This window comes from Pipra filicauda, unplaced genomic scaffold (assembly GCF_003945595.2).
Source record: "Pipra filicauda isolate LSUMZ 115617 unplaced genomic scaffold, ASM394559v2 scaffold193_size2426894_pilon, whole genome shotgun sequence".
Classification (NCBI taxonomy): Eukaryota; Metazoa; Chordata; class Aves; order Passeriformes; family Pipridae; genus Pipra; species Pipra filicauda.
In genome coordinates this window covers 1,609,900-1,633,640 of record NW_024104302.1, presented here as the reverse complement: position 1 = coordinate 1,633,640, position 23,741 = coordinate 1,609,900, and the positions used below count along the sequence as shown (strand labels likewise).

Below are 23,741 nucleotides of genomic sequence, written 5' to 3'. Positions count from 1 at the left end.
TGTGCAAGACACAGATGAAATTTTCTTCTTCTTTTTGACGGGGTTTTTTGATATGGAGGTGGTGGAACAAGCCCAGCATGGTGCTTTGAAATTGCAACTGAGCCTGATGGTTGGCTCCCGCCACCAGACAGTTACATGGTATGGCTGTTAGTAGGCAGAACAGCTTCCAGCCCTGTGCAGGACACCTTGGGGAGCCTTTCCAAGGGAAATCTTACCCAGTTGAAGTCAGCAGGACTGGGCTTGGAGCAGCTGCCCACAGGAGTCCTCCTGGGCTGTGCTGTGATGCTGCCAAGGCAGCCTCAGTCCTGCTCCCTGGGTGAAAGGAGCCACACGGACTTGGGCTGCTTTTGTTATAATCCTCTGTAACTGTGGAGCGTTAAAGAAAAGCTCTGTAGGTCAGGGATAAGTCCATGTTTACCTGTGTATGCTTTCTCCACATCCAGCCAGATTCCCAGCTCCTCAGTTCCCATTTGCAACAGCAGAAAACATTTTAACTTGCCATGGGACTGGGGCAGGGGAAACTGCAACCCCTGCAGCCTGGGTGCCAGAGTCACATTAGGATTAAGAAGGGGTCAGTGGTTTTTAGAGAGCTGTGTGGTGATCAGCAAAATAACGAGCTGCTCTCAGAGCCCAGTTTTCTGGGCAGGGCTCTGCCAGCAGGGCTTTGATTAGTATTGCCAGCACACACTCACACAGATGCACAGCTGGTTGCTTGGCTAAGGGTAGAGACAATTCAGTCTCCTTTCCCCCCCTCTCTTCAACTCTTAAGAAAAAACATTAACTGCAGGGCTCACCACACAAACCTCTCTTAAATTTACTGACCATATAAAAACTAAAATTAATTATTAATTTACAAATTAAAATTAATATTTCCGTGCTTGACTGTTCTCAAGGAAAGGGTACAGAACTCTGTAAGATACACTGAACAGTCTGAAGTTTGCACCCACCCTTTATAGGGAACAGCACTGAATTTTCTCCCTGGGACAAGGGAAAATAGGTTCCCTTCATCTGCTAATCTGGAGCAAAAGTCTGGAGAGGAAAAAGGGCATCCTAATATGTGATAGGATCAGGTGCACGAGCTATAAAAACTTAGTTCCCCAGAGCAGCATCAGGAAGGCAGCTTTAGAACAATCAGCCTCAGGAGCTCCCTGTGTGTCACAGTCTGCCAGTCCAAAAACAGGCTCTAGTTCTATGCCATGACAAATAATCACAGTGACCAAAATTCTTTGATGTTTTCCCCCACCCACACTCTGTTCCAGTGACAGTCCATCAGTACTTGATTCATTGTGAGGCTCTGGGCACCAACTTTTCTTCCTCTAGAGTATAAACTTTTGATCTGTTTGTCTAATCCTGAACTGGTTTGAGGTGTTTCAGTCCTGATGATTTTTCTGCAAGAGATTTCTTAAGCAGAAATAGAGCCTCAGTGAATCAAAAAGTCTTCCAAGCCAGGAATGAGAAACACCTGAGAGTGTAAGCAGAGAGGGAAAGGAAGCCTCCACATACCTCCTAGGAAAAGTTTCTGGAGAGGTTCTTATGAATAGGGGAAAATGTACAAAGGAATTAAAAGCTCGTGGGAAATGGCTGACCCAGCATCCCTCCAGGAGCATAAATAGCTGTGCTGATTCACTGCATTCCCTTTGGATCAGTCTGCCCTTTGTCAAATCTTGCCTGGTAAATGCTTGAAAAGGATCTTGGCAGCAGCTCTGCCAGCTTCAGGAGAGGCTCAAAATCCAATAAGACCAAAGCTTGCAATGGCCAGACTTGCAGCTCATAAAGAAAGAACAAAAAATTCTGTCAACTGTTTCTCCTGCAACCTTTTGACTTCCAACAGCAACTTCAGTACTGGAATTGTTCCTCTGCAGCTGGGTTAGGGCATGTCACCTTGACATCCAAAGCCCATGTCAAGCCAGATGACACTCAGGCCTTCGACCTCCCCAAGGGCTGAGTGCTGCAGGGATTGAGCAGGGATGGCAGTGGGCAAGGAGGAAGGGAGAGGCTTTATGTTCTGCTGAAAATCTGAACTTTACAGTAAATCACCTCCTGAAAGCTTCTTTTTTTTTTTTTTTTTTTCAAATAAGATGTTACAGCAGCACTGGATACATGAATAAGACAGAGACTGCAGAACATGCCCTCACTCATACCTGTGAAGTACCTGTTGCCTACCAAATACAATCATTCCAGCATTCTCAACACTAAAGGCTCAGAGCCTGACAGGCTTGGAATGTCTTTGCTTCACAGCAGAACAAGGACCTGCTTTGCAAAAGTGCTCTTTGCACCAAAGAAACAAGCAAACAAGAATTGATGCTCTTCAAGTCTAAGTTGAGGCTTATAAGCAGCTGGGAGGCAGCTTTGCTGCTTGGCCTCAGCTCACACCCTCTGTCCTGTGAACCAGGCGGGTTCATGGGCATTTCCTACCAAGAGGGATTATTACAGATTATGCACCAGGTTTTTATTCATGACATCAGCAAAATAAAACAGACACCAGACCCAAGATGAAAACAATCCTACAAATCACCAACAACGATTATAGGAACACACTGAATATTTCTTTGATTTACCATTAACTCCAGTAATGAGTCACACAAGAGTTCTAATTGCATCCATGAATAAGCTGCTCTCTTGAAAGTGTCCTCAGATCTGCAAGGAAACAACTCTGTGTATGGATCCAGAGGGAGGATTTTAAAGATAAAGTACTTCAGCAGAAAGCTGTACAAGTACTCATTGCTGCTCATCAGCAGTATGAGTAGGTCAGATACTGAAATATGGACTATTTCACAGGATTTAAAAGGAACACTATGTCCCATTTAAGGCACCCGCAGAAAAGGCAGCAGATTAAAGTTGTTGGAAAAGATCCCTTTGTTGAACAGGTCCCTACCATCCCATGCCACAGTCCAGCCCTTGCCAGCCTCCTTTCACAGGGAAGGAGCAGTTGCTCTGGCAAACAGACACTGTCTAATGTCCACCAGATTCCTCCTGCAACTGGACCACAGCTACTACTCCTCAAGTTCACCCTGATGCAGCCACATGGAGAAAACCACCTGCTGACTCACAAAGCAGTTTTAAATATAAACGTGGTACTTACCTGCTGGCAAAGCCTCAGGCAGACTTACAGCAGGCACCAACCTCTCCTTTGTTTCTTCCCTCCCTCCAGTGAACAGGATCACAAGCACTTGCTGCTGAGAGGGCAGGTTGTGTGCAGCCTCTTTAGCTGGTGTCTGGGTCATTAATGATGTGGGATCCTGCCCTCCTCACCTCTCAGGTAACAGGCACAGCAGCCACACCTGAAAACTGCATTCACCTCAGGCTTCCTGCCTTGGGAAATGTCACAAAGCTGCTCTGGCACAGAAGCAAACAGGGAGGAAATGGAGCTTGGTCCTCACCTATAATATGGCATTTCAGTGCCATGGAACTCCACATGCTGGGGCTTTATTACTGAAGCTGGAAGTGCAACCAGAGAAGTCCATATGGATTCCATATGGAGGTCACATCAGCTCCCCTTAAACTGCCTAATTGTCTGGAAGCATATCCTTGCTTTAGCTGTGTGTTTGGTCAAGTCATTTCACCTTCATTCACATCTTACACGAGATGGAAATCACTACAAAAGTTCACTTACTTTGGTAGGAATGATTTTCACAGATCTAGTCACCTCCAAGGAGGAAGGGCAGTGTCATGGGTGTCATTCCTATAGACTATCCAGCTGGAGTTAGTACCTTACCTGCTAGAAAGGACTTTTGCATCAAGATCAGGGGGACAATTTCACAATGGCAGAAGCAAAACAGCCTTGGCTTGGCCTTTTCCTCACATCTAACTGGCCAGTCGTTGCCCCCAGCTACCCTTTGAAATGTAGATTATAAAAACCAACCACCAGCCTGGACTCCAGAGATAAGAGGAGCATCATTCTGAAGGTGAGGCTATGCTGGACAGCCTCAGGTATGGAATATTGTCACACAGAAGAAAACAGCAATGTATGTGAGGGGAGCAAACACACCACCAGCAGCAATGCCTGATCAGACCACCTGCACTTGGCAGCTGCAAGACACTTGATAACACATTTACTTATCAGGGTGAGTAGGAATTACAATTTTGTTTCCAGCCCTGGAATTCTCATTTACATTTCTGGCCTCCAGTAAGTTTCCATTTCCTTGCCCATTTCAGGAGGTTGGACTTCAGGTGTTTTTTCACACCTGCCTCAGTGCAGAGACTGAGGGACTGGTTCACATAAAGAAAGCAAAACAATTAAGTGAAATACTTGCCAAAATAATTTTATTTCCTTTGAGTATTCCAATATTTACAAACATACTTTTGTAACTTTCCAAGACATCACCATCTGAGCACTAAACACTTTTCTGAACTTAGACACTTTTTTTTAAACAACCACTGCATGAGAACAGGTTTTCTTTCTGTTCTCAAAGTACAAAATTAGGCATGAAGTTGAATTGCTTGGCAACAGAAAGAAGCAACATATTTTCTTCCATAAAAAGTAATTTCTTTACAGCCTCATTTTGCACACAGGGACTATTAGAAGCAGATTCTTACTGGGCTTATTATGGGTCACTGGGCTACTAAAGTGCATCTGTTCATTAACTCTTCACAGTTCCACAGACACCTGCCAGAAATCAGATGGACAACACTGGTATGGGCTCGTGGTTTTAAGGAGAGGTTTCTGTTGAGACTCAGTCACTGGCTTTCTGGGGGCTGTATGTGTGAATGTTTCTGGTTAGGGTGAGCTGGCACTTTGATATACAACAAGAGAGCTGTTTGTGATGTTTTCAACATTAGTAATCACAAATGGTATTCAGGGTTCGTATTTAAACAAAATGAAAACAGGGGGGTTACTCCAGAGTGCAAGTACATTTTAATTCAAGCCCTGAGCCCAATATCCCTCTTTTAACTGTCTCCAAACTGGCCACAAGTATATAAACAGAAACTGGCTGCAGTGGCAAATAACACATCACCATTTCTCTGAGGAGATCATATTCTACATTTTCTAACTTTTAAAATTTGTTTAACATTTATAATTTCAAAATAGTGCTTTATATTAATATAAATCTTTAAAGAACAGTGGCTAATTCTATCTGTAGATGGCAACGTTATATAAGCAATTTTATTATTAATAAAAATCTATTAGTTTACTCTGAACAAGAACAGTGGACACACACAGTCTCTGCGTGTCTCAAAAATTCTCAGTCCTTAAAATAATTTCAAACTATCAGCACTGATCAGGATTTCTGAGCAATGGCCAAAGAGCTGCTGTTAACCCTTAGAACACAAGGTAAGCATCAAACTTCTGGCACTCATAGCAAGCCACGCTGTCCAAGACCCACTCCCTTGTCACCACGGCAATGTTGTTGTGCTGCTGTATTGCTGCAAGACAAACACACAAACGACACCACTTAGCAAGGAGGCAAAGCAAGTTTAAGGTGAGACTGACTACCAATGTCTTTCAGATTAAGCTATTTGCTCTCTGTGTAACATTTTAAAAGCCTTGGTAAAAAAAACCAAAAGCCTGAAAACAGTGATGTGGCACTGCTACTCCCTTTAACAGTGCAGGTAATACTGCTGCTCCAAAGAGAAGGGCTGGGTGGCAACTGGCCAAGCAGGAAGTAGTGAATGCCATGGAATAAACATGAAAAGCAAAGAATGCAGTCCTTGTTATCTTTTACCTTTCAGACCTCAGTGACAGAGCTCTGGTTCCTGTCTGCCCAGACATACAAGTATGTGACAAGCAATGAGTCTCATTAAGGCACAGGCAACATAAAATTACTGAAGCACTTTCAGACTGTTCTTCCCCATTCCAGGATATTTTTGTTTTCTCATTTTTCCAGTCCCATGGAAACAGCTGTTTTTTTTGTTTGTTTTTTACATCATCCTCCTGCTTCACTTTTTTGTTCAACTTCACTGTAAACTAACTAGCTCCCTTTCATTCTGGAACTCCCACTATCCCATTTAAAAGTAAGCCAGTATGGAACACCTGGACTTTCAAAGTCTCATGGTTTCTCCAGAGCATTTTGGTTAAAAGAAAAAAGGCAAAATTATATCAGTTAAGGCTTTGTAGAAAGACATTTTTTCCAGACCAAGACAATCTTGTTCCATCTGAGGCTTTCTCCTAGGTCTCACTGGTCCTCCAAGGATACCCTTCCCCACCTTTCAAAAACAATCTAATCAGAAAAGTTTCTGTAAAGCTGATGATACACAGAGGACAACTGAACCAACAGCATTCACCTGCCACAGTAGGTTTTAAGATTCTATTGCTGATTCTCGAGACAATATACCTTGTGCTTCCAGATTTTTCTTTTAAGACTTACCTCCATCTCCAGATGCAGCAGGATTTTGATTCCTCTACAAACCTCTCTGATATTTAGCTATTAAAATGACAGAGGTGACAAAAGCACTGAGTGTGTACCAGAAAACAGCCCATGACAGTGTCACTTTACCTCCATAATCTGTGTTTTCCTTCCAAGCATCTGGTTGCACAACCACAACAGCAGTAGAGTTCTATAAAAAAAATTAAAAATGCTACTGTTATCTGTCTGCCCTTAAATGATTCTCATATCTATCTGCAGAGAGCACTAATTGAGCTAACTCTGCTTCAGAGCATCACCTCAGAGAGGAATTTAAGAAGTAGTAGAGAGAAGGACATTAGCACCTAAGATTCTTTCTGTGTTTTCTCTCCAGGAATGCTTTGACTACATTCAGGCACTAAGGGCTTTTTGGGACAGAAAGTGAGGCTCAGTGCTGATCTGTGAACATGATGTGACTGTGGAAGGGTAACACTCAGGAACACTTACTGGGGTGTGTGTGAACAGATGAAGCTGCTTCACCACAGAGGCACCACAAAGCTCCACCATAGACTCCAGATGTTCTGAAGAAATCAGATGAACAGTCTGTTACTTCAGTGTTTTAGATCAGGTTGAAATTCATACTATTTCCCTGAGCCCTCCTGCATTTGCTCCAAGATACAAACTACCACAATCTGGAAGAGATGTTTAGCCTTGGTAGAATGTTAAGTCTTTTTACTTTCAAACCTGCTGAGGAGCATCAGCTCCACCTTCCCTCACCCTCTAGTCAGGTCTACACAAAACAAAAACCAGAAAAAGCAAAGGAGCACATGCCCAAAACTTAAAGTCACAGTTTATTTCCCCTTATCATAAGAGACAAGAAATGCAAGACACGAAATGAAAATTAAAAACCAGAAGTTAGAACTGTGATTATTTCTCATTAAACTAAAGTAGTCAAAGTACTTAATTTCCACCAATTTGTTGAACTGACAGTGAAGAAGATAAATAAGTCTCTCAAGAGCCACAACTGACTATCACTGCAGCAGGTGAAAGCACTGTATCCTCTGTAGCAATTACTGTAAATGTCAAGAGATGTGAGGATATTTCACCCAGTCAAAAATAAACTTATTGGATAAATCAGAAAACATCTGATAAATAAGCCACAAAAATGGGGAGTTAGGTACAAATATTTTAAGTGGAAAAATCTTAGCTTAAGTTTTCAAAACATTTAATATAGTTTGTTACATTTCAAAATAACAAGGTAAAGCTATGGTGCAGAGCTTTTTCTTTGCATATAAACTCCTGGTTTTGTTGTGTTTCAACTTTTAATACCTGCTCCTACAGATAGAAGGTTACACAGAGGACTGGCAACTGCTAGAAAAAGGATACTTAGGAACCATTTACTAAGATAGAAGAAAAAAATGCTCAAATACAAGTATTCAAGAGCATCTAAAAATTACCAGACAGCACGACACTAATGATTTTCCTTGCTAAGAATTCATTTAATTCCACTAAAAGGACTCACCTGTAGTCATATCAGTGAAAGGTCCATAGCAACAGATCTCAAAGCCTTTAAAGATCTGAAAAGAAAGGCACATATTACAGAGTACATATGGAGTTTTTAAAGGTCAATACTTAATATGCTGGTTTCACTGCACTTCCAGGGCTTGTTATCAAGTCATCACTATTTTCACAAAGTGCATCCCAAGGTCTTTGTAGCCTACAAACCAGGAGAATATCACCCAGGAGAATATCACCCAGGAGAATATCACCCAGGAGAATATCACCCAGGAGAATATCACCCAGGAGAATATCACCCAGGAGAATATCACCCAGGAGAATATCACCCAGGAGAATATCACCCAGGAGAATATCACCCAGGAGAATATCACCCAGGAGAACATCACCCAGGAGAACATCACCCAGGAGAACATCACCCAGGAGAACATCACCCAGGAGAACATCACCCAGGAGAACATCACCCAGGAGAACATCACCCAGGAGAACATCACCCAGGAGAACATCACCCAGGAGAAACATCACCCAGGAGAAAACATCACCCAGGAGAACATCACCCCAGGAGAACATCATCCCAGGAGAACATCACCCAGGAGAACATCACCCAGGAGAACATCACCCAGGAGAACATCACCCAGGAGAACATCACCCAGGAGAACATCACCCAGGAGAACATCACCCAGGAGAACATCACCCAGGAGAACATCACCCAGGAGAACATCACCCAGGAGAACATCACCCAGGAGAACATCACCCAAGCCCCTCAAGCCCATGCTATGTTATAAAAAGACAGCCTTCACTCCAGGCACAGTGAGTCACTTGGGCTTGTCTGTTCTTCTGCAGAGCTCCCCCTTCATGCATGAGACTGCTTAATTTGTACAACTTTGTATATACAGAACAGCAGAGAAATGAGAAGAAGCTGCAGATATTCAGCTGGCACAGCCACAGATCTGGAACAGTCTCAGCAGGACAGTTTGCCCCCCTGATATGCTCATACCTTTTCAGTCTGAGCCTGTCTAGCCCTCTTAGGACCTTGGTGGTTTCGCCCATTGATTACATCTCCTCTAACTTCAAAGTCCTCCTGGAACACAACACACACAAGCAATCAGAAGTTAAGAGACTGAGAACACTTTCCTGTCAGTTCTGCATCAAACCAGAAAGATGTCAGTTCTGAAATCTGACAAGCTACAAATATGTGTGTGCAGAAAACTAATTAAAAGGCTTTTCAAGAGAAATGCTGGAGAGCAGCAGTGAAACCTCTGCACCATCAGGCAATTTTAAAAGAAACAAATTATAGTCAAACTGTATAGTAGTCTAGCAAACTGGATTAAAAGAAGCAGCATGTTCCATGATTATAATTAACTGATCAGTAAAGTCTCATTTGATAGAAATTATCAGTACATAGTATTTCCTTAGGCAAAGGAAATCTTTTGCTCTATGCCATAATGTATCAATATCAGTAGGAATGCTTATAAAAAAGAATATATGTCTACAATCTGTTAACAAAACAATAGGGACTTGGTGTCTTCACTAACAATGAACATGAAGTATTAGTGTGGCTTTTGCTCCCAGCATTTGGTAAAACTAGAACCCTAGATTTCAGACCAGAGTTCCATAAATTAAATGTTTAGACAGTATCTGGGATTACTGCTAAATCCATCAGTGTAACAGCATTACTTACCCATTTGACATTTCACCCAGGACAAAAGACCTACCTCATCCAGGATCCTTTCTTCTTTAAGAGACTGAATTACCCCTAAATAAAAAAAAAAATCAGAGCACAAGTCATTTCATCCAGCAAAATTGTTCTTCCACTGCCAGACTTCATTGCTATATTAAATTGAAAGTATTTGTACTAAAGGAATACTTTAGTACAAAGTATGTATGATGCTGAAAGAACTTTAAAAATTTATTTACCTTTTATAAATAATATTAATTTTACACTAATTGATGCCGTGCATCTCAAAGATTTAAATTAAGAGGGGAAAAAAAGACTTTTACCAGGGTGGGGAGCAATGTGGTTATTTGAACTCAGAAAATTAAAGAATTTTAATGTTGCTGCTTGTTTGGGGGTTTTAATTTTAACTTATTTTTAAGTATTTAGAAGAAACGCTGCAAAACATCAGACTCCAAGACATGAAGAGGTCCTTTCCCCTTACTGTAAGAAGTGAAGATGACATTTGTGGTAGAAGGGCAAAGACTGTTTACCTCTGAAACAGGTTATACCTACACTGATAACTAACCACCCATTTTCTTCCTGCAATGCCCAGGAAGTACTTCAGTGTCCGTTCACACACCAGCTCCTTGTCTGCAGAGAAAACAAGAGTAACATCTCTTTCAGTTCTTCCATTAGCAAAAAAAAAAAGAAACCCAGCTCAGGTTATTTGTGCCTAAACCCAAAAGTTTCTTTGCTAAGTGCAGCAGCAAAATATCAAAACTGTAGAAAGATTCCAAAATTCTAGTGTCCTGATTTTACTAAGGTGAAGGAAACTAGCAGAAACTAATCACATGTACCACTTGTGAACCATTTTTAGCTATTTAATAGAGAGAAGAGGCAAGAAAAAATATGATTTCTTTGGGAACCACCTTCATTTCCTTTTGGTTGGTTATGAGCTACTTCACACTAATGTGCTGTAAACACCTGAAAATTATGACTAAACAGCTAGAGAAACAAATATCAAATATTCCTGTGTGAATCACAAGGAAAAATGCACCACCACTCTGATTCTGTGAAACCCAGTAAGAAAGATTCCCAAGCTTAAAATTTATGATGAACAATCAACACCTTCTCCTCAAACTTATTCAAATTTATTGCTGATCTATCTGCTTGTTGGTTAAAGATAAAATTCTATATGGTCTGTCAATATAGGATTTGGCCACATAGATCCCAACAAACCTGTTTTCATTATGACATGGGTTGTTCCTTCAGTAATGTGATTAGATAAAGTGCTCTGAGTTTTTCTTGCAAACTTCTGGACCACCAACTGAAAAACAGTTAAAAAAATTAATAGGTAGCAAAACAGGTTTAAACCCAACAGCCCCAGTTTGCAGGACCATAACATAATAGCACAGTCCCTTTAAAGTAACAGTTTTATTTGTGCTGGCACACAGAATGTACATTTCCTTAAAAGTCAATAATTTTGGCACCATTCAGCAGATTAAAAGCACAGCTGTTGGTATGTGGTTTATAAAAAAAAAATCCTCTTGGAAACTGAGTGCAGAAACAGGTTTATTAGCAACTCAGAACTACTACTTACAGAAATCCTCACTAAGTGAACCAACCACTCAAACAGCCTCTTGCCCAGGCCCAAGGCTGTCTGGAAGTCCTCTGGCTTTGGAACAATGTGTTTTTCCCTTAGACATTAGGGGTCATTTAAAAAGCTCAAATGTCACTAACCTTAATAGTGCCATTACAGGCAGCATCCTTCACATTGTTAGGAGTGAAGAAGTTGGACCTGAGTTGCTGTGTTACTCATCTGCAGCTCCCACAAGATTAGTTTCTATCATACTTAGAGATCTCTCTTCTGAGGACTATAGTGGTAATCAGGAATCATTAATTAGTGATGTCAAACTTCTGAAATTCACTTACATGTTCGCTGTGATTCAGACCTGATGCCACAATTGACATTTCTTTCCTCTTAGTCACAACTGGACTTGGAGCATTTTCTTTCCCAGCTGCATTGTGCAGGACAGGTACAGGAAAACAGCCACTTTTCTTCAATCTGTGTCCTGGACCACAGCTTTTATTGGTGTTCTGAGCTACAACAGACCCATTTGTGGCTTCAGGAGTTTGAGGGTTAAGAAGCCTTATAGAGGAGGAAGAGTTATTTGGATTCTTGATCACATTTCCAGAGAGATTTGATGAGACAGATGCACTGTTTTGCCTGGTCCCAGATTTCTGCTCCTCTGCATTTTCTGAAGGAAAAGAGAAATTACTCCTTGAGAAAATTTCATCTTTCTTGTAGTCATGGTAGAAGGCTGTTGCTCTCTCTACCTTTTAGGTTTAAGTTCAGCAGTTACTTCCTTTCCTTATGTGTTTATTACTTCATCTTTGCCTCTATCATTACTTTTTCCTGATTTACAGTGAAGACACTAAAATACCTGTGAAACTTCCAGTAGTGTATTAGTCAAAAACTATGAATTTAGAAGTGAGACAGAAAAACTCCTATTAGTGTCAAAATGCTGTGCCACCCCATGGGCAGCCATACAGCTGGGCTACCAAACAAGTAGTAACATCTTTTCAAATTGACCAGGAACATATAAATTAAGATCCTTGATTTACAAGAAGATGATGTATATCTTGCTGGTATGTAAAAACATGAGAAGAGCAGGGAAAAAACCCACCAGAATTCAAAATGTGTTGGCTGCCTCTTAAATGTTACCTGTTTCAAGCTGACACTGCCTGTACTCTTGCACTGCCTCCTGCACAGGTTTTGTCTTTTCACAGGGAGGTTTGTTCTTTAGAACACTGTCACACTCAAGGCCTTTTTCCAGATCTGTTCTCTTTAACAAACAGGATTCAGAAGATGGGAGCAACAATTCTGCAGACCTTGAGAGAGGAAAATTGATTTTAATACCTTTTTCACTCTTCGTATCAGTCATGTATCAACAGCAAAGGTACTGTAATTGCTCAGAAGTATTTATTTCAAGATTTTAAAATTTTTTTAATAGAAGTTTAGAAATAAAAACAAACCAAAAAAACCCCCAAACAGACCCAAAACACTGACCTTTCTTTTTCTTGTCTCGTTTGTTCCATTTCCAATGTTCTTTCACTGCTGGGATGTGGCAGTTCACTGTGGATAGGCAAAAATTCACAGGCCTGGCTCCCTTGTTGCTTCAGTGCTGCTTCAAGCACAGCCATTTCTTGCTGAAGTTTTTTCAGACTATTTTGCATAGCATTCTTCTGCTGCAAAGGAGACACAGGAGTGCCAACAAACTCAGGATTTAACAAGTGCTTGGAAATCAGGAGCAGCAAAATTGTTTGGAATCACTTTTTTGCCACATGTTCAAAAGGTGACTGTGGTGCTTCTACTGTTACAAATAGTGCACACACCCCACTGTCAGAAGCAAAAACACCCAACCAACCACACACTCATTTTGCCAGTCACATTATTTCAGTTTAGATCACTCAGTTTAATCAGGGAGAAAAAAAATACAGAACTTATGCACAAATTTAAGTTATTTTGTTCAAACTGCATTAGTAACTTAATTTAAAATTTAATAATGAACATCAAGTACTGAGCCTCTGTGTTTTCCACGATTATTAAGAGCCTCAAAGACCATTTAAAGGACTAAAATATTTTATATTACTTTTCCTTATCTTCCCTCTCAAAAATTACATTAAATGTTTAAAAATATGCCATAGGCAGCTCCTCATAAGAACAGTTCAGGGCTTCAAAGGATCCTTTTAAAAACCCAAAACCTTCACCCTACATGATAAAGCAGTTTCCACAGAACTGAATATTCCATTTACAGCTCCAGCACTGGCACCATGTGGAACTTCTTTGTTACTGAACCCATAAAAAAACCCCAACCAAACAGAAAACCACTGCCCCACCACAAGCCAAAACCCCCCACCAATCTGTACTACCACAAATCCATTCAACCCAGGCACATCCTAGAATCTGTATCCATGAAGCCACATCAGGAAGCAACATCCTGCCAGTTGATCACATTTTACACTGATGCAGTAAAAAGAAGAATAACTCAGAAAGCATAAAATTAAGTTCACTCTTCTCTGACATACATAAAACTCACAGAGCTGATAATGCTGGAAAAAGATTTAGCATAAGACTTATCTTGAAGTCACACAGGACAAAAAAAAAAATCCCAAAGCAAAAAAACCCCAAACCAAACCAAAATAAAAAAAAAAAAAACAATCAAAAAAACAATGCAAGCTACTTCTAGCACTTAGTGCATAAACTCACTGACCTGTGTAGTAAGGATTTCACCCTGAGAGAATGGTCCACATGAATCTTCTACAATACTTGTTTCACTGTCATATCCAGATGCTTCGCCTTGAAGAAGGTGGAAAAAAATCTGAGTTAAAGAAAAAAAAACACCAAGATACAACTAACCAGTCAACATTATATATAATCTCTTACTACACAGATCTTTTAGACAACTACTGACTATAATGCTAAAGTGACAAGTTTTGAAAATACTGAAATTAGAAGCACAGATCTATTTTAAGTGAACATTTCAAAGAATATCATGTCATACACATGGCAAAGTAAACAGAACTCAGTGTGTCAACAGTGATAAGAGAGTCCTAAACGTTTATGAAAGCCATAAAAATGTCATAATATTTGCCACAGAATTCTACAGCCAATTTCAACAAACGTTTCATATGGGTTTTTCACCCCTACAACTTAGGTGGGTTGTATGAAATTTTGTTAACAATGCAAGTATCACATTGCAATATCCCTCAAAAATGAATATCCCATCAGACAGCCTCTAGTGTCCAGCCTATTCATTTGTGCTCTGAACAAAGAAGACTGGAAGAACATAATTTTCAGGAAATAAACCACTGAGGGCTTTTTGTTTGATTGTTTAGAGTTGATACATTCCTTTGGAGAGCAAGCACCTCATAAATACAGAACAAAGTTCCCATGCAAACACCAAAAATCTGTGTGTCATGACATCACAAACACAGCTGCAAAGATGAAAATCTTGGTTTGTACCTAGGTTTGCTCCCACGTCTGGGTCTTCCTGGCATTCATCTTTGAAGCTAGTTTTGGTCCTCTTCAGCCTTCCATTACAACTCTGAGAAGTTTCTTTACTCTCATTCACGCCGGTCACTTGTTTGGATTCATCAATTTGCAGCAAAAGTTTCTTCAGCTCTTGTGCTCCATGAACTGATTCTTCAGACATGGACTGGGAAGAAAATAAGTTGACAGAGCATTCTGAGTCCTGGCTTGGTGAAACACACACATTGCCTTGGGCAACTTCAGGCATTTTCTGCATAATATTGTCACCATCACTGCCACTGTGAGGCGACGTGTTGGGACTGGCTGAAGACTCTGTCACAGGTGGCACTTGTTTATCAGCCTGCAAAGGTGTGCTTACTGATTTGCCAAATACTAATGTCTGAAAACATGGCAGATCTTCATCCTCACAGGATTCTTCATCCGAAGATGGCAGTTTCCGTGCTCGTCTTCGAGTCTTTTGAATACCTCGAGATCTTGGCTTAGAACCAACATTTCTGTTGTGTGGTTCTTTTTCCAGGGCATTGTTGCTTCCTTTGGCAAACACTGCAGATTTCTCTCTCCTATCAGTTTCACAAAAGCTGGTGTTCTCTTCAATGTCAGCATCAGAGCACAGTAAGCCATCGGGGGTGTCAGACAAACCTGTAAAACCACTGTTCCCTCTAAGAGCCTCTGCAACTAAACCCTCAGGCATTGCTGTGCCAGCACTTTGGGTTGCTAGTTCTTCATTCCCCTTTATTTGTTTTCCTTTGCTTTTGCTACTTTTTTTCCTAATGACTTCAGCAGGACTTTCCTGACAACTTGCAGGACAAATCATTGATCCAGATTGAAAATGCAGATTTGGTTCTTTGTCATCAACAACTTTGGTCTTTCCTTCCAGACTGCTTTCTGAAGTGAAGCCTATCTCATTGGTTTGTTTGGAATCATGCTCTTCTATGTTACTCTGACCACTTTGGCTTCTATTACTTCTGACTGGGTTCTGTCTCAACTCACTTTCTATCCCTATGTCAGCTGACACAGGCTTTTCATTGCCCTGCTTGCCTTTTAGTGATTGGTTTTTGGCCTCAGTGCCAGCAGTCCCCGTTCTCACTGGTGTCAGAGTCCCTTTCTTTGCAGCTTGAGAAACAGCATGTCTGTGTTCTCCTGTGCTGACAGCAAAGCAAGTCACATCATCAACACAGGCAGACTCACAGGCCTTAAGCTTCTCTTTCTCACAAACCCTTCTCAAGCTTTCAGCAGCTGCTCTCTCCTCTTGCAAGTTTTCTGGTTGTAAATGTTTGCTATACTTATTTTCTACCTGAGCAGCACCCCGTGATGGATTTAAAGTTTCAGAACCAGGATCTTCTACTGCACAGGTCTGCCTGGGAGCCCGAGAAAGGCTGAAGGACAAGCGTTTTGAATGCCTGAATATATTTCTCAGGTACTGTGTGTCTAATTCACTGTCTTCTGCTTCCTTGGTCGATTCCGAAACAGTTTTAGCCACGGGCAACTTCTCAGCTCTGAAGTGCCCTGGAACACTCAGTGAATCATGCCCACATTCCTGTGGAAAGGCAGTAAGTGATTCAGTCACCTCTTCACTCTGATGGGAAGCAGTTTGCACAGCAGGCACTGAAGGAGGCTGTAGGAGGAGTGGGCTACCTTGTATTTCACTGTCTTGAGAACCTGCATAAGGTGTAAAGGAACCACAGTTTGGAGGCTGACATGAAGATGCAGGATTGAAGAGACTTTTTTCAGTTTCTGCAGTGTCACATAAACTCTTTAGACTAACCTGCATTTCATTTGCTTCCAGATCACCTCCCTTCAGACTAGTGACTGCCTCAGAACTCAACATATCCTGAGGCTCACACAGGTCTTTGCATTCAGCAGCCTGAGCTGCCACATTCTTTTGGTCTCCAAAGACAGATCCTCCACAATCACTGCCATTCTTTCGTGGTCCCTTTGCTATTACTCCTTTTCCTGTTTCTTTTGTCATTTCTTTCATTTCTTCAGAAAGTAACTGAAGCCTCCTGCTGCGCCTGACTTGGTTTTGCTCAGAATCAGCTCTCCTGGGCTCTCCACTGCTTGGATAGCTATCAATCTGTGGCTCAGTTGGATCAGGGGAAACAGAGTTTCTATCCACTGCTAACTGTAGAGCACACATGGTTCTAGTGGAACGCCTGCATCTTTTTGCTGCAGAACTTTTTTTAGTGCTTTTCTGATCACTGACACACATTTTTAGCTCCTCATCACAGTGCTTGCTAGTCACCTTTTCAGTGGCTTTTTTCCATGTGGCCCCTCCTCCTTCCTCATGTTCTGTTAGTGTATTATCCACTCTATTCTGAGAGAGGTGACTCTCATTAACAGCAACACTTCCATCACATCTTTTCTTTTCAGCATCTCCAAGGCATCTGCTAACACTTTCAGGGCCTCCATCTGCCTCTTCTGTATCTTTTTTCTCGATGAAATCCTCAGGTTGCAGGACACAGGCAGTCTTCCTTTTTCGTTTGGGTCTGTCTCTGCTGGAATTGTTCAAGCACTTATCAGCAGCCACATCTTTCTTTTTTGTAGTAGATAAAATATCTCTCCAGGCAGAAGGGAGATTTGATTTCCTCTCTCTTCTGTAGGTTTTTCCAAATATTTTGTCTTTGATGCTATCTGCTGTTTGTTTTGACCATCTCTTGTTTCTTTCAACCACCCGAATTTCCATGGAATCTACCATAGGGTCAGTATGCTCTGAAATACAGGATTCTTTATCTGATGAACATGCATCTCCTTCACCTGAAACATCAGTTCCTCCAGCAGAATCATCCAGGGAAGAATTGGAAGACGGAATCTCATTACTTTTTGAAAACCACTCATTGACTTTCTGAATGCTTCGCTTCAGTCTCTTCCTGGAGACTTGATCCAAGGTGACAGAGGGAAGTGTCTTCTCTGGCTGAAGTAGCTTCTCCTGAGGAAGTTCTTTGCCATGGAAAGAGTCAGAGTCATTCTCAGGTTCACACACCTCCACAGCTTCCTCACTTTGTAAAACAGTATCCATTTCCTCGCTTTTATCCAGCCTGCTCCCTGAACTACCTTTTAAGTGAAACTCTTTGTTTTTACTATTGCACCGAGTTGGCTCTTCATCCATTTCTTCTGTGTTCTTGAAGAATGATGTGCCCCTGTTCACTGTGGGACTGGAATGACCTATTCTGTCACACTGCTCTGGAGGTAGATCTGCAGCAAGAACATTTAAAGGGGAACTCTGGCATTCAGTCATATTCACTTGGTCAGGTTTGGCACAATCAGCAACGCTCCGAGTGCTTTTCTTGCTCAAGCCTTCCTTTGAGAAATCACTTTCACCTGTTAGATTTATAAGAATTGTAAATTATTAAGCCCTATTTTACACACACAAACGCAACAACAAGCTTGATGGCTACTTTGTTTTAAAAGAACTGCTCTCATTTCCCCCCAAACCAGAATATTACACTGCACAAATCTCCCTCTAGAGAAAAGCAGAAAGATATTACATATGTTCTTCTAACTTCCTACATGAATTACCAGACAGTGCTCTCTGTTTGTACTATAAGGGATAATATGGCTTACAGAGAATAATTAAATTTTGCATTTTGATCAAGTTACTTTTTTCCTTTCTGTTCCTGTGCACAAAATATATGCAAATTTAAGTATCTAGTCAACCAGAACAGTCTTGTATTACAGTGTCATGTAGGCATAAGCATACCTACAACATACAAGACTGCAACTATATTTATATCTATCTATCTAGATATATGTAATAATGTGAAATAAAAATATTAACTTGTGGTGCTTCTTTCAAGCTTAAATCATCTTAGTCACCAAAATAACAGACACACCTATGACATTTGGTAGTGTTGTTTCTTTGGCACACAGCTTGTCAGGCTGTGCACTGCAGGAATTTTCATTCCCCTTCTCAACACTCCCAAGTTCTTCTAGCTTTTCTTGAGAAGAAATCTGAACTGCAGCTTTGTCTTCAAACCTGTTGGGAAGGGAAATCTTTTACTACAGAGAAAGCCACAACAGACAGAAGATTATACTTGTTTTTACCTTTTTGTTCTCTGAAATAGTTCCTGGGGAAGTCAGGCTGCATAACTGATATTCACCACAACTAGATCCCTTCAGATCAGGCCACATCTTTAAGAGATCCCCTCTCACATTCCTGAATTTAACACTTACTTTCTAAAGCACAGTACCTACTTTTCTGTTGAAGGACTAATGTCTACATAAGCAACAGAGCATTTAGAAAACCATTTAAAGCACATAATATGACAAAGGGTTAAAATTCAGCTACCCATTCTACCCCAATGCCCTCAAAGTTGAAAATCATTTGTCAGTTTAAGAATTCTACCAGTCCTATGCCAAGGAACTAAAACATAGCAATGAGAACACTGAACTATTGTCTTCAGAAGATATGAATTCCTTAATCACCTTCACTTACCCAGTTTTGCTTGCCTGTTTAAAAAACTCTTCAGATGATTCAGAACCTGAAAACAAATCAGCTGTTACTCTGGTTGGAATGATTCAGAGAAAGGTGACTTGCTAGAGTCAGTGTTTATCATCACATGCAGGCCTAGTTCTTTTTAGAGGTAGATGCTTTCAACTTTTATCAGATGAAATCAAGTTCAATCATAAAGTATTTCACCTAATTATAATGATTTCTGTGTAGAAATATCAACATGCCTCCAGCATAAAATTCTCTTTAAATACAGTGACTGGTAACAGAGAGCTACCAGGAGTTATTTAGCTAAAAGTTAGTGTCTAATTTCTACATTTATACATGACACAGCTGCTATTGCATTTTACATAAAATCAACTAGTGTGGATCTACAACAGATCTTACCCAACTCCACATAAACCCCTTTCTGAGAGTCACATTTCTGGGGGTTGTTTCTGAGGCGACACCTTTTGACCCTGGTATCTGTAAGCTGAGTATTCCCAGTAGTTTCCTGCTGACAGGAGAACAGAAATAAAGTTATTTATAACAGTAGGCTACTTAAAAAAAACTCACTTGTAATTATTTAAACCATAGCAGGAAGGGCTGATAGAAATACTCTGTCATATGAATTGGTGGCCTCTATGCAAAAATACACAAGTAGTTTATTATATTGATATCAGTCATGGAATGTGTCAATAGAAACAATTATCATGCATCTGACAGATCAAAACATTAACAGTTTGATCTTACATTCTGTATTATCCAACATCCTGTTCAGCATCAAGCAGGTGAGAACCAAAACAGTCACACACACAGAACAATCACCCCAAGCTGAGTAATGCCTTAAGTACCCCAAGACATAATCTCACCACTAAAAAAATAAAACCCCTACAAAGAGTTAGACAGCCTCATGAAACAAGCCTAGTTTCAGTAACAGACTGTAATATGGAAATATCACCTATAAGTTCAGGTTCTTTATGCAAATGTCTTTTTCAAGTAGGTAGGAAGACAAAAATATGTAAATGTCCCTGTCCAGAGTATTAATCAAGTCAAACAGCAATCTCAGAGCAACCCAAAACCTCCTACTTCATTCATTTATGTATTTGCATCAATATACATTCCAAATAAACTTCTAAACAACCCAGGAAAATAAAATGGGAAAAAACAATTACCAAAGTGGTGTTTTCTTGTCCATTTTCTTTAGCACTTTTTCTCCTGTTTCTGAAGCCCTTACTTTGAATGACAGAACTTTCTTTACACAGGAGCTCAGCAGCAGTGGCTTCCGTGGGTGTTTTACGAACGTGATGACTCTTTAAAACTGAAAAATGTTAAGGGAGGGGAAAAAAAAAAAGTAATTTTCACACTGAGTATGACACAGCTTTATATATTAATGAAATAGCCTTGCACAGACCCTGTGCAGTTAGTGTATATATGGCTGCAGTACAATTATCAAAGAAAGAAATCTCATTGAATTATTAGTCTGATTGTTTTTTCTGAGTTTTCTTAAAATTTTAAGTAAAATCTTGATCTTGCCAACTATCAACCAATTTTGCTTATATAGATAACCTAGCAAGAACAGGATCTAACACTACTGATTTTAGAATGGCTGAGCAAGTTGAGAAGAACTTGAAAACAAAGTATCTTTCACAGCACAATACACAAAACCCCACCCCAAACAAAAGTCAGTAACCACCATCTGCCCCCAACCAGAACGTCTTGTCTATCAAAATATAAACAGGCACATGTCTGACTTGCCAATGCCCTTTACAAGGCACTTAGTACTAAAAAGAATAAATTTGGATTCCCAAAGGATCTATCTGAACAAGACAGGTTAACATATGTGGCTAATTAGCATCTGCTAATTCAGGCTCTGAGATTGTTTAACAAGTTAAAGCTGCAAGGCTGGGCATCATCAAGAGCAGAACTTCACCTTACAATTACAGATAAAACATTTGTTACATGTTCAGCCACATTTCAGAAACTGAACATAAGACTGGGTGGAGTCATCAAACACACAGTAAAACTGTTTAGGAGGTTTTTTTAAAAATGTCTTGGAAACTTAATGGAACTTATGCTTCTACACCCAAGAAAAAAAAACCTTTTGATAATTCTTCCCATGTTTAGTATTGCATATTAAATGGGATACCTTGTAAACAATTGTGATATAAATGTCAAAACCTTATTGAAAAAAAAAAGTTGGGGGCATACATTCACACCACTTACACTTCACTCCAGTGTCAAGCTCAAAAGCATGGATAGTTTCCAACAATCCTTCAATTAGTTGCTTAAATCTGGAATTTTCTTTCAGACTTCTGAAATAATATCAGAACTTGAGTTGTTTTAAGACAAATGACTGTAAATACTTCTCTTAGAATTTAGGCTGAACAAAACAAAGGGTAAAACTCTAAAGTGTAAGATGAGACAATGAGAAATTGTTGCTAAGAAATAACACAGTTCCCCCAAACAACCACTACCATGTGAATTAAAACTATCACAGAAGTGAACATTTCATATTTTTCCCCATGTAGGTTTAGTAGAGCTGTAATGATTGAACACTAATACAGCACAAACATTTGTGAAGAGAGGGGTGTTCCCCTGCAATCACTTGGAAAAAGCTTACACTGAGGTAAGGTACTACAGCTACTCCTTTAGACATAGGCAGTTTATTTAATAACCACCTTTTCTTCTTTATTTTAGTCTTATGCTGAGACATTTTAAGACAACTGTTAGCCTTTCCTCACAGCTCAAACCTCTCATTCTCAAGTCCCCTTACAAAGACAGGTTTCCCACCTCTTGGTAACTTCAGTCTTACACAGAGGACACTGTATCACACCTTTTTTCTTCTTGCTGAGAAGTTTGAACATGCAGAACCTAGGAAAAAATAAAAGTCTTGATAGTAACAAAAGGAGATTATTTTTCTTAAAACTGAACATGCACATTCATGACTTAGTAGAAATCCTTTGTTATCAAGTTTTACTTTTGTTCTGATTTTACAGTGGGTTCATTGATCCCCTTTGACACACCTGGGAAGCTGCAGTTCTCTCTCCTGCTGAACTGATTTTTCCTCTAAAGTAGCTACACAAGAAGTTCCCAAAACACAGTATAAACAGAGGATTAGCACTAAAGAAGCATACATGGAAATTAAAAACAGATTGACTAAGTATTGCACTCTTCAAACCTACCTGCAGAATATGTGATCACATTTTGTTGAAACTGGCTCTTGTACCACATCCAAGCTACAAAAAGAAAAATGAAAACAAGTGCACAGAAGTTACAGACACTGCAGGGATCCATCCTCTAAGTAGAACCTTTGCTATTTCAGCATCTGTTTGCTGAACTACAGACCTCACTCACTTTTCAGAGACAGAGGGCAAAGATCCACACTGTTTTACAAACAATACTCTAATCCAATCAGATAATGTTTTTCCCTCTCTGGACAGAGAGTTGACATATTTAGTTCGTAAGAGAAAAACAAAATTTACTAGAAGGTAAAAGCAAAATATACGTTCTGCCTTAGACTTTGTCACTTTAGCCTTACAAAACATCAATATACGTAGTCTTCAGCAAGAATCCCTTTGATTTCTCATAAGTCACTGAACTTACAAACCATTTGCAAAGAAAGGGGGGGAAAAAATAAAACCCAAAACCACTCGTTAACCATACTGGTATTACTGCCGGGCATACCATATTGGGCACTCCAAGTTCTTCTGCATAGCTGAAAGCACATTTTGCACATGGCCAACAGTGACCACTGAGAAGTCCATCCTTCCCGTCCAATAATAGTCTAGAGAAAATAAATAAATAATAATCAGCTTTGTTTCTGCTCTGCTGCATCCCGTGACCGTCTCCTCCCCCGTGGCTCTCCCCAACTTGTGGAATGGTATCAAATACCTCGCTACTACTTCTTGAGTAAGAGTTTACGAGTTCTTACTCCGAATGCTGACAGTTAAAGCCTCTCAAGTGTCCTGTAGCCAAAGGAGAGACCGGAAGGGGTTTGCTGCGGCTTTCAGAAGAAACTCTGGGCGCAGAGCACAAAACAGCGGAAAAAGGGGGCGTTCTAGGTGGAAAAGGATGCAGAGGACGCGGCAGACGTGCTTATGCAAAGGACCCTGGGCCTACCTACAGGAGCCAGCAGAGGTGAGACCCCGAATCAGACACCGCAAGTACCTGAAAACAAAAAGAAACCATAAGAGCTTACCGCGGCGGCAGCTCGCGGGCCGGGGGGGCCTTTGCAGTAAGGCCTGTCCGCAGGCCGATGCGAAGCGTCCCAGCACCCAGCTCCTTGCACTCACTCTGACCGCCCGCCCGCCAGCCCGAGGAGCACTAATGGTCGCTTTCACGGCCGCCGGGGCACAGGCGGGGCCGGTGCAGTTGTGCCAGCCCGGCGGTGACGGTGATAGTGGCGGTCCCGGTCCTGTCCCTCAGCGCCGCCCCGAGCGCCGCATTTCGCGCCCTTTCCACCGCTCCGCGCGCAGCCAATCAGGCCCGGGGGGACGGGCACTCGGCTCCGCAGCGTCCTCTTATAGGCTCCTTCAGCCGCGGGGGGCGGGGCCGGGCAGAGCCGGACGCGTCTGATTGGGTCTGGCGCTTCCGCCTTATCCCCGCCGTCGGATTTCAGCGGCGCGCGCAGCAGGCGCGGCGGCGCAGGCGCAGGCGAGTGTTGTTGCTGCGTGCGCGTGCCCGGCTCTGTTTATTGTTGTGGTTCCACGGCGCCCGGCCCCGCCCCTCCGGCCAACCAGGTTGGCGAGCAGGATGAGCGACAGGCGGGACAGCCAATAGCGCCGCGCGGAGGGAGTGGGGCCGACC

General features: G+C 41.2%; 1 protein-coding gene across 4 annotated transcripts; it reads right to left on the bottom strand.

Annotated features, from left to right (window-relative positions):
• Positions 1-4,246: 4,246 nt before the first annotated feature.
• On the bottom strand, positions 4,247-23,358 carry BRCA1 (BRCA1 DNA repair associated). Of its 4 annotated transcripts, XM_027745385.2 has the most exons (23): positions 23,228-23,358; positions 23,055-23,102; positions 22,620-22,719; positions 22,118-22,171; positions 21,726-21,806; positions 21,159-21,247; positions 20,108-20,253; positions 19,341-19,449; positions 18,939-18,984; positions 18,337-18,479; positions 14,480-17,824; positions 13,728-13,813; positions 12,524-12,702; positions 12,179-12,345; positions 11,386-11,711; positions 10,693-10,780; positions 10,027-10,104; positions 9,512-9,552; positions 8,794-8,877; positions 7,804-7,858; positions 6,789-6,862; positions 6,435-6,495; positions 4,247-5,364 (listed from the first exon to the last, which is right to left on the bottom strand). In XM_027745385.2, exons 3-23 carry the CDS (start codon positions 22,697-22,699, stop codon positions 5,261-5,263), a joined length of 5,436 nt encoding a protein of 1,811 aa, XP_027601186.2. In that variant the 5' UTR covers positions 22,700-22,719; positions 23,055-23,102; positions 23,228-23,358; the 3' UTR covers positions 4,247-5,260. The 4 variants fall into 4 exon arrangements, with proteins under 4 accessions (XP_027601186.2, XP_027601170.2, XP_027601205.2 ...); XM_027745369.2 differs by lacking the exon at positions 23,055-23,102 and having other exon boundaries at positions 23,134-23,358; XM_027745404.2 differs by lacking the exon at positions 23,055-23,102 and having other exon boundaries at positions 19,341-19,446; positions 23,134-23,358.
• Between the last annotated feature and the right edge of the window lie 383 nt (positions 23,359-23,741).